This window comes from Heterocephalus glaber, unplaced genomic scaffold (assembly GCF_053883595.1).
Source record: "Heterocephalus glaber isolate CG9 unplaced genomic scaffold, H.glaber_assembly_v1.0 deba00001564, whole genome shotgun sequence".
Taxonomy (NCBI): Eukaryota; Metazoa; Chordata; class Mammalia; order Rodentia; family Bathyergidae; genus Heterocephalus; species Heterocephalus glaber.
The window spans coordinates 11,905,176-11,920,705 of NW_028258351.1; the positions used below are offsets into that span (position 1 = coordinate 11,905,176).

At 45.5% G+C, this 15,530-nt stretch overlaps 1 protein-coding gene across 4 annotated transcripts in view; it reads right to left on the minus strand.

Annotated features, from left to right (window-relative positions):
* The window catches only part of Slc6a4 (solute carrier family 6 member 4), a 39,428-nt gene that overhangs the window by 13,548 nt on the left and 10,350 nt on the right, over nt 1-15,530 (minus strand). Inside the window, exons 1-10 of one of the 4 annotated variants that reach the window (XM_004857081.3) lie at nt 12,916-12,997; nt 11,384-11,838; nt 8,661-8,795; nt 8,024-8,243; nt 6,519-6,657; nt 5,706-5,840; nt 5,232-5,335; nt 3,745-3,872; nt 1,413-1,525; nt 631-762 (exon numbers count right to left, since the gene is read on the minus strand). In XM_004857081.3, coding sequence (XP_004857138.1) covers nt 631-762; nt 1,413-1,525; nt 3,745-3,872; nt 5,232-5,335; nt 5,706-5,840; nt 6,519-6,657; nt 8,024-8,243; nt 8,661-8,795; nt 11,384-11,726 — 1,449 coding nt within the window. In that variant the 5' untranslated portion in view covers nt 11,727-11,838; nt 12,916-12,997. Of the gene's footprint in view, nt 1-630; nt 763-1,412; nt 1,526-3,744; nt 3,873-5,231; nt 5,336-5,705; nt 5,841-6,518; nt 6,658-8,023; nt 8,244-8,660; nt 8,796-11,383; nt 11,839-12,744; nt 12,998-15,530 lie in introns of those variants that run through there. The other 3 variants (XM_004857080.4, XM_087191577.1, XM_004857082.4) reach the window with 3 other exon arrangements.

Here is a 15,530-nt window from a genome sequence, read left to right on the forward strand (position 1 = left end):
CTTGAGTCAGGAGGACACATCCTAGGATATCTGTGGGATAGTATCTGATGTACGGTTTATCATATTTCCTTTAGTTACCAAAAAAACAAAAACAAAAACACCAAAGCATATCTGACTTCTTTGCCATTGTAAATTCTAGAGAAGACAAAGTGGCATTATACACATAAAGCACCCACCTCCCATTCTTCTGCGAATCAGAACAGGGCAATGTTCCCATGATAGCAGCCTTAAAGAGTGGAAATAAACTAGAAGTGCAAATTTTATTTTTTTTCCAGATATTCTGCCAAGACTGAAATATAATTGGGTCAATTGTAAAATGCTAACAGCCTCCAGATACTATGCATAGACTCTACAAATGGATGCTGCCAGAAACAACTTTTCTTCTCCTTGGTGACCAACTTTTTCCCCTGGTGCTGGGGATCAAACCCAGAGCTTCACACATGCTAGGCAAGCATTCTACCACCAAGTCACACCCCTAGGCCACGGTGACAAACTTTAATGGCACTGGCGACTCCCCTTCTTTTGGCCCCGAAACCAGGGAACTAGGTGGGGACAGGACAAAAGGAACAGCTTCTTATAGCATTTTGTTGCCCTAGTGGCCAACTCAGACCTGAGAACCTCGGTACTTACAAAAGTCAGGGTGGTCAAGGATCCAAAGAAGCAAGTAATGACCACAGCAAGCACAAACCACTCTCGGCGATTGGCCCAGATGTGCGGAAACTCATCCAGTACAGCGGTGATCACTCCCTCCAAGCCTGCAAACTGAGAGGTACACACAGCAGTCACAGCGAGAGCTGTGGGACAAGTCTGTGCTTTCGGGACAGTGAATAGGAGGAGGGGTAAGATTACTAAGTGACCAGTCAAGCTGATTATAACCAGTTCCCCTGATTCACTGGCCTGGGAACACCTCTGTAAAGTATATTTCCCTGATTTACACTGTCATTTAAAACCTATCACTAAGGACAGCCAGGAAAGAAAACATAACACATGGAGAGAATTTAAGTATGTGAACTCTCATTGGGAGTCTGGTTGTACCAGAAGGGCCAACTCAAAGCTGAGACTCACTCGACACTAGTAAGTGCAAGGTGCAAAGCTGAATGCTCAACAGGGCGAGCGCAAGGGAGAGCTCATTCTGGCCTTTAGGTGCCATCATCTGGTCAAGAGTCAGCATACAATAAGAAATGCACATATGCTGAGCCCTTCACCTATGCTAGGCACTTCCCCATGTTATCCCATTAATGACTCTCTAATGTGCTAGGGGTGGTGCGTGCCATGGCCAAGAAATGGGGAGCACCAGGAGGGAACAGGTAACACTGCCTGAGATAGCCAACATGGGAGGAAATGGCCTCTCTCCACCCTTCCCCTGTCCTTTTCATCCTCCCAGACCCCATTTTCCCTCCCTGTTTACTCACTGTGCTGTCCAAACCCAGTGTGATTAACATGAGGAAGAAGATGATGGCAAAAAACGTGGATGCTGGCATGTTGGCTATGGCTTCTGCATACGTGATGAAGAGGAGGCTGGGGCCTAAGCAGAAGGCAGAGAGGAGGAGGCAGTTTCTGAGATCTGTTCCATAAAGATGTCACAGAGTAAAATTCACCCACATGGGCAATTACAGTTACCATCACAAAACCTTCTGTGTGAACCAGGCCTTGCCACATATTAAGTGCTTCCTCACACTCCACACCATCTTACCTGGCCACCTTAGGATCCTGGGAGGCAGGAAGGAGAGAGTATCCACCTTGAAAATTGTGTGTCCTCAATTAAATGGGGGATAGAAACAGTCCTGAGACCCTAAGACTAGCAAAAGCAGTGCATAGAACGGGAGTTTCCTCCATATAACAATTTGGTGTTTTCAGTTTTTCAGCACCAAGACTGAAATTTCTAAAGTCCCACAGCAGTTAGCCCCCTCTGATGTCTTCAGCTCCAGAACAACAAAAAATGGAATAAAGACTTCCTGCTATTTTAAAGTCCCTTTTGATAGTGGGAGGGACATGTCTTCAATCTCTCATGGGCTAGCTAGGGGTGCCCTCATTCGGGGTACAACGTTGGTCAAAGTACTACATCAGGCCAAAAACACAAATAGGTTCACAAATAGCCCTGGGACTCCATTCACTAGATCCCATCACCTCTTTTTCAACATCTACCCACTTTTCTTTTTTCATGAAAACCTCACGGTAGATTGGCCACATCAGCTATCTTTTATTTTTCCACAGAGACGCATTTCTAAGCATTCGTAATTATTTCCCTACTCAACCAGACTCTGTAATACCATCACAAGACCCAAACCCACTGCTTTTTGCTTTGTTTTGCAGTAATGGTGACTGGTCTCAGGGCCTTACACATGACAGGTAAGTAATCTACTACTAAACCACATCCTCAGGCCTTTCCTTTTTTTTTTTTTTAAGAGGCAGAAAGGGATTTATTAGGCAAAATTTTTAAAGTACACATTTAAGGAAATAAAATGTGGGCATTCCAGTGAGACAGGACCATCGCATGATACACCGGGGCTGGGTACATTCATGGAGACTTTGGGGTAGAAAGAAATCTCAGTCCAGGGAAACAGACTATGGTCCTCTTCTGCAGAGGAACAGTGTGATGGCCACCAACAAAACCCACTGTGTAAGAGGAAAAGAATACACGAGACCCACTTGCAAGTAAAAAGGAATGGCCAAAGTTCATTCACAGGTAAATGGGTAGGAGCCAGGCATATTGTGTGCCTTTAAGAACTTTAGGGATTCTTTACTGAGTTTGTATTCCGAAAGTGCATTTTTTATTAAAAGTATAATTTAAAAATTTTAATTTTCCTTGACTTCATTTTACCTATCTTTATTCTTCTATCCTACCTCAGATTCACCCCACCTGGTGGGTAGGTGAGCCAGACAATCTCAGAGGTCTCTCCTGTGGTGTCCAGCAGCACCTCTGCCAGAGAGAAAGGGATACAGTGCCAGGAGCAGCCACTATATCCCCAGGGGACCCAAAGAATGTCCCTCTCTGGTCCATTTCGCTTGGCAGCAGGAGCTCAGGTGCTGTCAGGAACCTGTCTCTGAAATACCTGACACAGGTCCCTCATGATCCCCCTGCTTCCCCTCTTTCATGCCTTCACTCTTTTCTGCCTCTTGGAGCCCTCCCCTTGTCCACCACACCTGTCTCCACTGGCAGGTGGGTGTATCCTGCCTCCTCCTTACCTTCCAGAGCCAGCACTGAAGGCCCCAGGATCAAGACCTACAGGCTGCACATCATCCCCGCCACTCTGATCCTCCACCTCACAGCAAACCTCAGTAGACATGGAGCATCTTCACAGCTTCCACCATTGCCCTGGCCACCACCCTGCTCCCAGGTGGGGCTGTCCCAGCCCTTTTTTAATTTTGAGACAGGAACTTGCTAAGTTGCCAGGTTGGCCTTGAATTGCTATTCTCCTATCTCAGCCTTTTGAGTCACTGGGATTACAGGTATATGCCACCACCCCTGACTCCAAAGCCAATGATTTTAAAGCCAACATCCAAGTCATACTTTCAAGTTCATCAAGTGTTGAAGGCACCAGTACTAGGCACAAAGGGAGCTGACATATCCCCAGTAGCCTAAATGCATGCAAAGGATTTAGATCTCCAAAGCAATAAGTTTCTTTCAAATCTTTGAAATTTTAAAGGATCATTTAAAAATAACTCAAAAGTGAGATATTTGTAAATATTCAAAGCAAAGCATTATAATATGATCAGGAACCTACATAGAGCCCAACGTCCTACCTGCATCTTTGGCCACCTCGGATACATCTTCATTCCTCATCTCAGCCATATACCCCAGCACCGTGAAGATGACAAATCCCGAAATGAAGCTTGTCATGCAGTTCACCGAACTGGTCACCAGGGCGTCTCTAGAGTAGAAAACCCAAGGGGCCTGAGACAGTTCTAGGGTGAGGAGTCTAAGAAGCATCAGCCTGTGTACCGCCTCTGCTGACATAGGCCAGTGTGGTTCAAAGGACCCCTACACTGTCCTGGTGTCCCTTTTTCTCCTCCCAGGGCCCAGGCTCTCGGACATGAAGTTCAAATACTGTGACACATAGCATGGGTGGAGTAGCAGGGAGCGGTTATTTTAACAGGTAATTCTCTGTGAAATATCACAACACAGACCTCTCTGTTCAGCAGAGCGTTGGTTGTTCTAGAGCAAGGCCCAGGCTAGAGGGTGAGGCACAAGATAGAGTCTTCTTTTTTTTAAATTCTTTTGGTACCAGGGATTGAACTCAGGACCTTGTGCTTGCCAGGCAGATGCTATGCTAGAGCTAAATCCCCAGACCATAAGATAGAATCTTGGCCTCAGGTTTGTGAAGTCCTCACATCAGATGTTTGACACAGCCTTCAGTTGAAGTCACAGAACTGGGACAAAGGAACCTTTATTTTTTTCTTTTTAGTACTGGGGATTGAACCCAGGGCCTTCACACTGAGTTATAGTCCAAGCTCTTTCTTTATTTTTTTATTTTGAGACAGGGTCTCACTAAGTTGCTAAATGGCTCAAGTTAGGCAATTTGTGGTCCTCCTGCCTCAGCCTCCCAGAGTAGTAGGATTTCAGGCATGTGCCATCATGCCTGGTTTAACCTATTACATTTTTAAAAGAAGACCTCATCAGACAACTTCAGGCTGGTGTCCTAGTGCAAGGTCATATTGCTTAGGGCACAAATGAACTCCTTATTTAAAAAAATAAATCCTATAATTATTTTATGAATGGCACAAATAGATTGTTGGACATTGCTCTCTTTGATAGGACAACTGAGTCCAGAGGTGATAAGTGACATTTAAGTGATAACCAGTACAACACTCCTTGTTTTGTTAAAATATCTGAAGTGAGATTTTTCCATAAAATGGCATCTGTGTTGGTCAAAATAATTCCCTCATTATATTTCTGGTATACATAAGTAACTGATCACATCACAATTTCTGTCATTAAACATATTAACTAGTGAAGCCCAAATATTTAGTTATATGTTGTAATTTTTGAAAACCCGCTATACAATTTTTTAATTATTATCTTTATTATATAGAGAGACTCACGCAACAGAAGTGGTCCGGAGCCTCTCCCACAGGTGAAATGCCAGGCAGCTGTGACATTCCTGAGGCAGTACTGTCAGAGCCCAATCCCAGCCAAGTTTGAGGCCATCAGTTCAGTCACCTTTACTCTCAACTGGCTAACTTTCGCTCACTCCACTTCCGAACTCTGCTTGGGAGCCCCAGATACTCACTGGTAACAGTTGTTGTTGAACTTGTTATAGCTGGCAAAAGCCAGGAGGACCCCAAAGCCTGGACCAAGAGAGAAGAATATCTGAGCAGCAGCATCGATCCACACCTGGAAACAGCAGCGGAAGGACACAGGGCTGAGGATAAGACCCAGTCTGCTGCAAGGTCACAGCAGAGCAGCAGCTCTCGCGCCTCCATGTGGCTACATTCAGGGCAATAAAACAGCTTTTGAGGCTCATTCCAGGGATGGTCACATACTCAGTGCAAACATACGTGATTTATCTTCCTGTCATTTAGGCTTACACCCATCCAGGGGCCTCAAATTGTACTTTTGATGTTTGTATTTCTGGTTTAAAGCATCATTGCAGGCTTGTATGTTGAAACTAAATTTCATCTGTCCCTACTGTCCTACTTGAAGGAGAATTAGCTTCATCTAATTAATGACAGACAGGCACACATTGTCTCTGTCAGTATCTTACCCCCGTCTCCAGTAGTTTCTGCCAGTTCGGTTTCAAGTAGAAGAGAACACCCTTCCATGCCCCTGGGAGTGTGGCCCCCCTCACCAGCAGTATGGAAAGGACGATATAAGGAAAGGTAGCTGTCACCCACACCACCTGTAAGGAAGAAGAGCAGAAACTCAGGTTATCACCATGCTGTTCCAGAAAGAGCAAGGAAGGGAGATGAGTGGGTGTCAGTGTTGTTTTCTTAAAGACTGAGAAAGGAGATCCACCTTTTTATTCTGTCATTTTAGGAGACAAGGTTTCTGTGGCAGAAAGATTTACGCCTTCAGAATCAGAGAGGGATCTGACCAGCTTGGCCAGTATTACCTACTCAGAAGCCTGCACCACATGTCAAAAGAGGGAATATTTAGCAGGAAATAATACATTTAACCAGAGTAGACAGAGCATCAAGCATGGCCCATAATAGTTTTTTAATGAATTATTGCCATTATTGCGGTGGGGGTGTTGTTCAGTGGTAGAGCACTTGTTTAGTATGTGCAAGGCCCAAGGTTCCATCCCCGACACTGAAAAAAACTATTGCCACTAACTGTGTGATTCTACCAGTAGGTTTAAGGAATTTTGAAAACAGAATTATATAATGGTTCTTAGTACTGGCCCATTTCTAGAATTTTCTAACCAATATAGTAGAGAATGAACTTCATGGAAAGTGTTTGGTGTTGAAGGAAAAATGATTGTCTCCTGACCATGGCTGTCTAGGCTACTGGGTTCTGGGTTTGAAACACTGTGGGGCCCCCTTGGCAGGCCTAGATTAGCAGCCAGAGTCCTCCTCACCTTGCCAGATGTCTTCACACCTTTCCAGATGCTAAAGTATATAATGGTAAAGATAAGCATGATGCAGAGGGTAAGCTGCCAACTGATGCCCCCCATGTCCTGGAGTCCCTTAGACCGGTGGATCTGTAGGATGTGACGTCTGCAGTGAAAAAGAAAGGAAGGCCTATGACAGGATCTGGACAGTGATATAATCACATAGTCTATGATGCCTCCAGGAAGGTACATAGAAAAAAATGACACAATGTTGCAAGGTCCAAATGGTCACTGAGCCTCAGTGTTATAGTTTAAATATCAAGTGCCCCCAAAGACTCACATATTGAAGGTTTTATCCCCAGTACAACAATTTTCAGTGGAGGAGGATCTAGAGAAATGATTGGATCATGAAGGATAAATCCACTGAAGAGGTCATAATTTATGGGAGGTGATGGAAACGGGAAGTAGGGCCTAACTGAAGGAACTGGATCATGGGGGTGTGATCTTGGGGACTAGATCTGATCTGTAGTCCCTTCCTCTCTGGCCTTCTTGCTCTCTCTTTGCTTTCTCTCTTCTTGTGTGCCATAAGGTGAGCAGCTTTCCTCCACCATACTCCTCCATCATGATGTACTATCTCCTCAGGCCCAGAAACAATGGAATCAGTTGACCATGGACTGAAACCTCTGAAACTATAAGCCAAAATAAATCTTTCCTCCTATAAGTTATTTTTCTCATGTGTTTTGTTACGGTGATGGAAAGCTGACTGACACACCCAGGAAAGGCTGAGATGGGCCCTATTGATCCAGAAGGAGCAAGCAGCACATTCAGCTGACAGGCCCTGGGAATACTTCTGGCCCAGAGCTTGGCCAGAAGTACAGAATGCAGCCTGGCCCAAAGGAATACTTCTGGCTTCTCTGTTGCTGACTGCAACCTGAACCTCTTTGACTAACATGACTGGCTTTTGGGAACATGAACATTTATGGGTGTAGGCCATGGGCCCTACCCCCACCCATACAGTAGCTTTGTCTTTGGGATACCCTTGCTTGAAATTCTTGCATTAAAGAATACTACTTTCTGCAAGCATGCTCTTCCAAAGAGCAGATCCCACTCATGAAATTAACACAAAATCAGAAACTCTTTGAGTCATTTCAAACTACTGAAGAAAGAAGCTGGAGGCTTTATTTCTGTGATAGTTTGCTGAGAGTAGGACCTAGGAAGAAGGGCATTTTTGATACAGGAAAATAATTTTGTGCATATTGAAGTAGGCTGACCAGGCACATGGGAAAGAAGAGGTGGCACAGGAAGGCCAAGTGCAGCACTCAAGGTAGAATATCCCAATTTTAAATCCTGCTGTAGGTTGATCATGCCACCCCCTTATTCACATTCACTCCCCCAACCCTGACAGCTTCTCCTCTCAGAAATCTGCTAGGAGAGCTGTGAAAAGGCCCTGGTCCCTACCTGCCTCCTAAGAAGTCAGACCTCGGTGGTGTGGCCTACCCTGATAAACCACTCCCTCACTTACTCACACTTACGTATAAAATTCTTCAGCAGGGGACGTGGAGTGGAGTGTCCAGGTGACATTGTCCTCGGAGAAATAGTTGGTGCAGTTTCCAGTGTTCCAGGAGTTCCTGCAGCTGGTCCAGGGTAGTTGGTCCGTGAAGGAGGAGATGAGGTAGTAGAGCGCCCAGGCCATGATGGTGTTGTAGTAGGAGGCAATGTAAAAGGCAATGATGCAGATGGCATAGCCAATCCCTGGGCAGTAGGTGAGAGAGGCCAAGGTCAAACAGCCCACCAGCAAAAGGCTGAGACAGTGCACTGGGTAGTTCCACAGCCCAGGTGAGGGGTAGAGACGGTTATTGCCACCCATTTCATTTCCAAAAGACTCCAGGAGATGGTGGGAAGAGTGGAAATGTAGCAAATTACTCATCTGTATTTACAAGCATTTGCCATTATTTTTGTTTTAGAAATTTACTGATTTTTAAAGTTTTGGTTTACTTTCCATTGTTATTTATTATTTCTTAAATGCATTCCACTTGAGCAATCAAAAATTTAATGACTCAAGTCATCTCCTAGAGATACCTAAGGCCTAAGTAATTCCAGAAGCAGGTCCCCAGCACCCACCCACTGATGGAAATGCCCCACTGCCTACCCACCCAACCCCTTCATTACCTTTGAAAATTGGGCAGATTTTCCTCCATATAGAAATGCATCCATTTCGGTGGTACTGACCCAATGCAAGCTCCATGTAAAAGAGTGGAATCCCTCCAAAGATGGCCATGATGGTGTAGGGAAGGAGGAATGCTCCTGAGGCAAGTAAAAGACAATTTCACTTCCTTTCCACATCTGTCCCAGGACAGCTCAAATGATCTGGACAAGAGAGTTCACATCAAGAATCACAGAGCAGGGCTGGGGATTTAGCTCAGTGATTTCCCTGCCTGCTGTGCAAACACAAGGAACAGAGTTTGATCCCTGGTACAAAAAAAAAAAAAAGAATCACAGAGCCACCCGAGGCTGGAGAATCACAAAGCCACACACTGTGCTTTGCCAGAAGTAATAGTAGACAGGGCTCCATGGCTAAGATGAAGGTCCAAGAGGAGGCTGATAGAGAAAGTGGAAAGAAAGCTGAGTTGAAAGTCAACAGCAGGAACTGGGACCATCTCCATTTTTGGCTCTCTTGAGAATCTAGGCCACTTTCCCTCTCTGAGCCCTAATTTCCTCCCCTGTAAGGTGACTGGGTAGAGGAGGGATGAGGTTTTCAAACCCAGAGACATATCATAATCACTTGTGAACTTTAAAGTACATCCCTAGATTCCAGGGTCCACCCTGAATCTTCAGAAGCAGATATGTGTGGGTGCGATGCAAAACTATTTTCAAGCTCCCTGTGTGATTCTGATACAACCAGTATGGGGGCTCCTGGGAACAGAAGCCTGTGGGGATCTATACAACCATAACCATCAATGAATCACTGAACCAGATAGAATCTTTGCTCATCAGTATTACCTATGGCTCCAGACATTTGATTACTGATATTTGGCTGTATGTCCGTAATTTCATTGAGGCAGAATGATCCTCACAAGCCACCTTTGGGTGCATAGCTAAAAAGGTAGTTTGTGATGAAAGAAGAAAGCACAGCACTGCTACATAACTGGAGATGCTAGTGTCTCTCAGATCTTGTGGCTGATGCTAAATTTGGAAATGTCAAGTTAGGGTTTGCTTCCTTGCAGCCTGCCTTTAGCCCAAAGGTCAGCTATGATTTTCCCTGATAACTTTCCCTCCTATAAAATGCTCTGGTCTTAGAAACCTGAAGTCAGGTTTCTAACTATTCATCAGGGTCCATGTAACTTAAAATCATGCTCAATAAACTTGCTTGAGAATAAAAGCCACGTTGTGTTTTTGTGGCCTTTGTCCAAGGGATTTGCTTGATCAGTATACAATAAGAAACACTACCAGTGACCCAGCACTTATATAACCCTGAGGCTAAAGGTGAGTCCTCCCAAGCTGGCGATAAGCTGAGTGTGATTACGACTTTCGCTCCTGCCAGGCAGGAAGCTTCAAACTTCCCAGAGACCCCCAGGGAACTGCCTTTGTAGTCACAGGGACGGAAGTCCTTAAGAGATCTAGTAAATCAAGGCAACTCTGTGTCAGCCATGGAAGAAGTGAATGTAACTCGAATTATCTCCCAAACTTCATTTCAGCTGCCCTTCCAAGTCTGTTTCCGATCAAAATAAACATTAACTGATCAACACCTATTTCCTCTTGACTTTTTCCTATCATGATAAAAGCCCAATGTCATCACAGAGGGCCCATACTTACTCCTCTCCCTGCCCTGCTCTCTCCCAGGCTTCCACATTTACACCTGCAGTCAGCTAAGATTTTTGATCATCTACAAAGTAACTGTTCAAAGATTTAAGGTTACAAGGAGGAACAATATGATTTCTGGCCGCCAACACTCTATCCCCTGCAGCAACTTCCTGAGTAGCTGGGTTTACAGGCCTCTGCCTCCATGCCCAGCTAACACTTTTTTTTCCCAGCATTGGGAACTGATCCAGGGCCTTCACAATGAGCTACATTCCCAGCCCTTTTATTTTTTATTTTGAGATAGGGTCTCACTAAGTTGCGAAGTTGCCTAGGCTGGGCTCAAGCTTCCCAGCCTCCCAGAGTCCTGGGATTAGAGGCACAGGCCTCCATACCTGGCTCAGCTAACACTCTGTAAGAGACCCAAGTATATCCATGCACGATTTGGAGTTGGCATTAGTGTCATGCTGTGGCTGAGTTCAGCTTTGGATTATTCTCAGACTGGTACCCTAAGATTCCAGACCCAAGCTGATGCCATGCTTTGATGTCATGCAGGTCCAAAGGCCAAGAAGGGTCTGGAAACACCTCCCAGTTTTTCCTTATGCAGATTTGACTCTTTCAGACTCTTCCACACAGCACCTGCCAACAGGAGTGAGGGAACTCAGCGCAGTGCTGATGGCCATTCCTTGGCTCCCGGCTTGGTAGAGGACAGAGCTTGGATGATGCAGGATGAGAAGGAGACCCTTCAATACAAACGATGCAGGACTAGGTGAGGTCTGGTTTGGGATGCTTCCATCCTGTTCGTAACCCAGAAAGCCTCCAACTAAGCTTTTAGCTTACTGGAGATTTGCCTTCTTTTTTTTTTTGGTACCGGGGATCAAACTCTGGACCTTGTGCTTGCAAGGCAGGCGGCAGAACCACTGAGCTAAATCCCCGGCCCTGGAGATTTGTCTTTTAAACTACAGTAAAGACTAAATCGTGTTCCCAGACTCACATCAGTTACACAAAACAACAAAGATGTGATCTGTGTTCTGGCCTCCCACAAGACCTATAACCCACCCTGGACCAAAGCCTCTACACAGGCCCAGGATACTGACCTCCTCCATTCTGGTAACATATGTAGGGAAAGCGCCAGATGTTGCCCAGGTCCACAGCATAGCCGATGACTGAGAGGAGGAAATCCACCTTCTTGCCCCAGGTCTCCCGTTCCCCTTGATGCACCTCAGCCACTAGGGTGGTGGTGGCAGCTGGGACAGAGTGCCCAGTGTCACCCCCCGAGCTAGAGCTGGGAGCTGCTGAGTACCCATTGGATATCTGGCCAGACTCTGTTTTATCCCCTGACGCAGGAACACTCTTCTGTAAAAGGCTGTTTTCCTGACAATCCTCTCTGTCCTTATACACCGACAGTGTCTTCTGAGAATTCAAGGGTGTGGTCTCCATCTTGCTGGTTAGTAAATAACACTGATGCCCATCTGCCAAGGATCTGAACTGAATTCCTGGTGTTTGGCGTTGTGGATCTCCCCGGAGTTGTACAGCGATGGGATTGAGAGCTCTATTGGAAAGGCACACAGAGAAAGAGCAAAATTAGGTACTTTGCTTGTCTTCAGTATTATATATCATACATCATACATCTTAATCTACATTAGGTAAAGTGACTACTAATGCACCTATTAAATGTGAACTGGGAAGCTGGGTAGGGTGATGCACACTTATAATCCTAGTAGTTTAAGAGGCTGAGGCCCAAAGATCTCAAGTTCAAGCCAAGTCTGGGCAGTTGAGTGACTAAGTGAGACTCTGCCTTAAAATTTTAAAAAGGGATGGGGATGTATCTCAGTGGGAAGGCCCTGAGTTCAATCCCCAGTACTGAATTAGAAAAAAGTAAGCCAGAATATTACATTTTCCAACCTATTCAGGGCATCAAATCACAACCAAGTAATCTGAAAAGGAAGTCACACACACCTACACACAAAATAAGACATCAACTAGGTAAGGTTTTACACAGACTCTCTGAAAACAAGCACTCCCTTTGAGGGACCAGAATCTCACCCTGTAGTACATCAAGAACTCAAGAATGTTGGGAGAGCTCACTCCAAAGTGTCACAGAGCACTCTCTCATGGCTCTGTGCTGGGAAAACAACAAACAAAGCAGCAGTTTCTGCCTCCAGGTAGGGAAGGACAGTTCTGTCCATCTTTAAGCTGAATTCTCAAAGTTAGATCCCACATAAACTATACATATGATCCAAAAAAGAAAAAAGCAAAGGACAGAGGTAAAAGGCCATCCCTTGTGAGGTGCCCCAATTTGTTGGCTGGGGTCTTTTTCATTCATTAGCCCAGCTCTGAGAAGCCCTGGGGAGTTCCAGCTGCTGCAGGACACGTGCAATCTGCCTGTACTTGGCCTTCTGCCTTCCTGGTGAGCCTCTGCAGGTCCCATTGGGCCGCAGGTAGTGCTGCTGCTCACCATTCATTCTTCTTGCCACTCGCCAGCAGCTTCTGTAGCTAGGCCACACATCAGTCTCATCTGGGAGAGCCAGGGAGACAGGCATGCGAGTCCCGTCGTCCACTGATGACGTGCATGGTGTCCCTGTCTCCTTCTGGCCCTGTGGAGAGGTTTGGGCCAGGATCACTGTACCTTCATTTTGCTGCCTTGGGCCAGAGAGCAGGGAAAGCAGCTCCGCTCTCCTCTGGACTGAGGTCTGAGACAGCAAATGTGGGGTAGAAATCTGAGCCCTTTTGGACTTTAAACCTTTGACCTGTTATAAAGCTGCAAGCTGCCAAGACCTTCCAGCTCACTTCATTTCTTTTGAGCCTGAGTTTTCAAACTCTTGAAACAGTTAAGGAATTGAAATATGTCTCTGCTTAGTTAAGATAACCTAACACTTTTCTAGAAACACATTATTCCTGCTATTCACCATTGCAAAGCCCTGAAGCCAGCTCTCCAATCCAACAGCAGGAGGGCTAGATACTAAAAATGGCAAATGTGCAGTACGTCTTCTACCTATCTGGGGCTTTCAGTGACTCTGAGTTAACTATCTACACATAGAAATGTGAAGACTAAAATGTAGTGAGTGAAAAACTAGAACACAAAGCAGTAGTGCCTTCACTTTGAAGACATGAACACCAGGGAATGAGAGTAACTAGGGTTTTGTGTTCATTGGGTTCCTCTTTTTTCTATCAAAAGGAAAATAAAATTTTAAAAGGGATTGATTGTTGCCAAAAATACAGCAACAAGAGATAAATCAACTCTATGTAACTAGGGTGTGTGTGTGTGTGTGTGTGCGTGTGTGTAGGAGGCGTAAGAGAGTAGATGTCCTGGTATCCAGCTGTTTGGCCTCTACCCCCTATCCTATCTGTATTGATCAGCTTTTCTTTGCTGTGACAAAATACCTGACAACTTAAAGGAGGAAATGGGTTGTTTTTGGCTCATGAGTTCAGAAGTTTCAACCTAAGGTTAGCTGCCTCCAAGGCAAAAACATCATGGTAAAAGGGCATGGCAGAGAAAAGCTGTCCAATTTATGCCCACCAGGAAGCAGAGAGTAGAAGGGGAGAACTTGAGAAGAAGGCACAGGGACTAGATCTAGTCCCCAAGATCACATCCCTGTGGTCCACCCAGACACACCCACAAGTGTGTTTACTAATCTAAGCATCTGTCAAGCCAATCAATTTGACAGTCGAGACTAACCACCACACCATCCTGGGCTCAAGGATGCAAGAATACGAATTTCTGACACAGCACCCTAAATAAAACCTCACTCTGCCTGCTCATCCTTTATGTCTGGCCTCTCCCTGATCTCCACTCTTGCTTGGGACCACAACTATACTTAACAGATCTCTCTCTCTCTCTCTCTGTCTCTCTCTCTCTCCCTCCCTCCCTCTCTCTTTTGTGTATATGTGTGTGTTTGTGTGTCTGCTGCTGGCAACTAAACCCAGAGCTTCATGCATGCTAAGCAAGGGTTCTCCCACTGAGCTACAACCCCAACCCCATAGACTTTTAAAATAAACACATTATCAGGTCAAGGAATTTTTTGAGAGAAAGGAAGAGAGAGAGATTGAAGTATGAACTTTTGAAAATACACAGCTAAGTTAACCTTGAACTTGGTGGTCTCTGTTTGTATTGTTTGAGGCCTCTGTACTCTGTCGGGCTTAAATCAATGACTTTTTTTTTTTTTTTTTGGTACAGAGATTGAACTTGGGACCTTGCACTTGCAAGGCAGGCAACGGGACAGAACCACTGAGCTAAATTACCGGCCCAAATCAGTGACTTTTTTTTCCACACTAAGCCCCCAAGAATCTCAAGATCAAGAGCTTCACTGCAGGGGGCCAGATGCACCCAGCTGACAAAACCTGCCCTGTGACAGCCACCCTCCTTGTTCTTTCTTCTTCCACCCTCCAAAATTTTCTCTTAAGAACTTATCTTCAGGGCCAGGAATTTAGCTCAATGGTGCTGCTGCCTGCCTCATAAGCACAGGGTCCTGAGTTCAATCTCTGGTTTCCTGAAATATCCCTCAGTACTTTTTAACTTGATAGAAAAGGAAAAAAAATTTAAACTCATTGAGAACACCCCTCAGGCAATGCAGGATTTCGGGTTACCTCTAATGGCATTGGTTTTACCACATCCAGCTCTGCTTTCTGGGGCTCTCCTACTGTGCCCACTCTTGATCATGAAAACTGGGGGAAGCACAGAAAGTTACAGTCACTCAGAACCACCACACAGGCATGCATGGCTCTTTTTCAACTCATTCACCCGCCTCTCCCAGTTAGAGAAAACCCCTGTTACAAATCTGGGGGTCAGGAGCAGACAGCCTGTGCCTGGGCCCCTTTTTCTCCATGGAGCCCAATTCCTCTCCCACCTTCCTGACTCTGCAGAGCCCTCTTCAGCTTTTTCCACTGAGACCACAGAAGACAATGGTTGAGAGCAAGTTGGCCCAGGGCTGTAGACATAGGAGTGGTTAAGCAGGGTGGTTTCTGAGAATGCTCTCTTGAAAGCTTTCTTTTGTAAAAGATCTTTTTGTCCTGCTGGTTAGGAAGATGGCAAGCGAGGTCTGTGTGACAGTGGTGAACTCCTCTAGGCATTATTTGAGTTGCTCCAAGGCTAGAAGAAGTCCCAAAGCCTCTCTTTGCCCCTTGAATGTGTGCAGTTGTTCAGGCCAAGGAGGTGACAGGTTGCACATGGTGCCACGTGATTCAGTTCTGTTGTGGGATGTCAACTGGATGCTCCAACACCAGGTCTCCACACCTGAGGAGCAG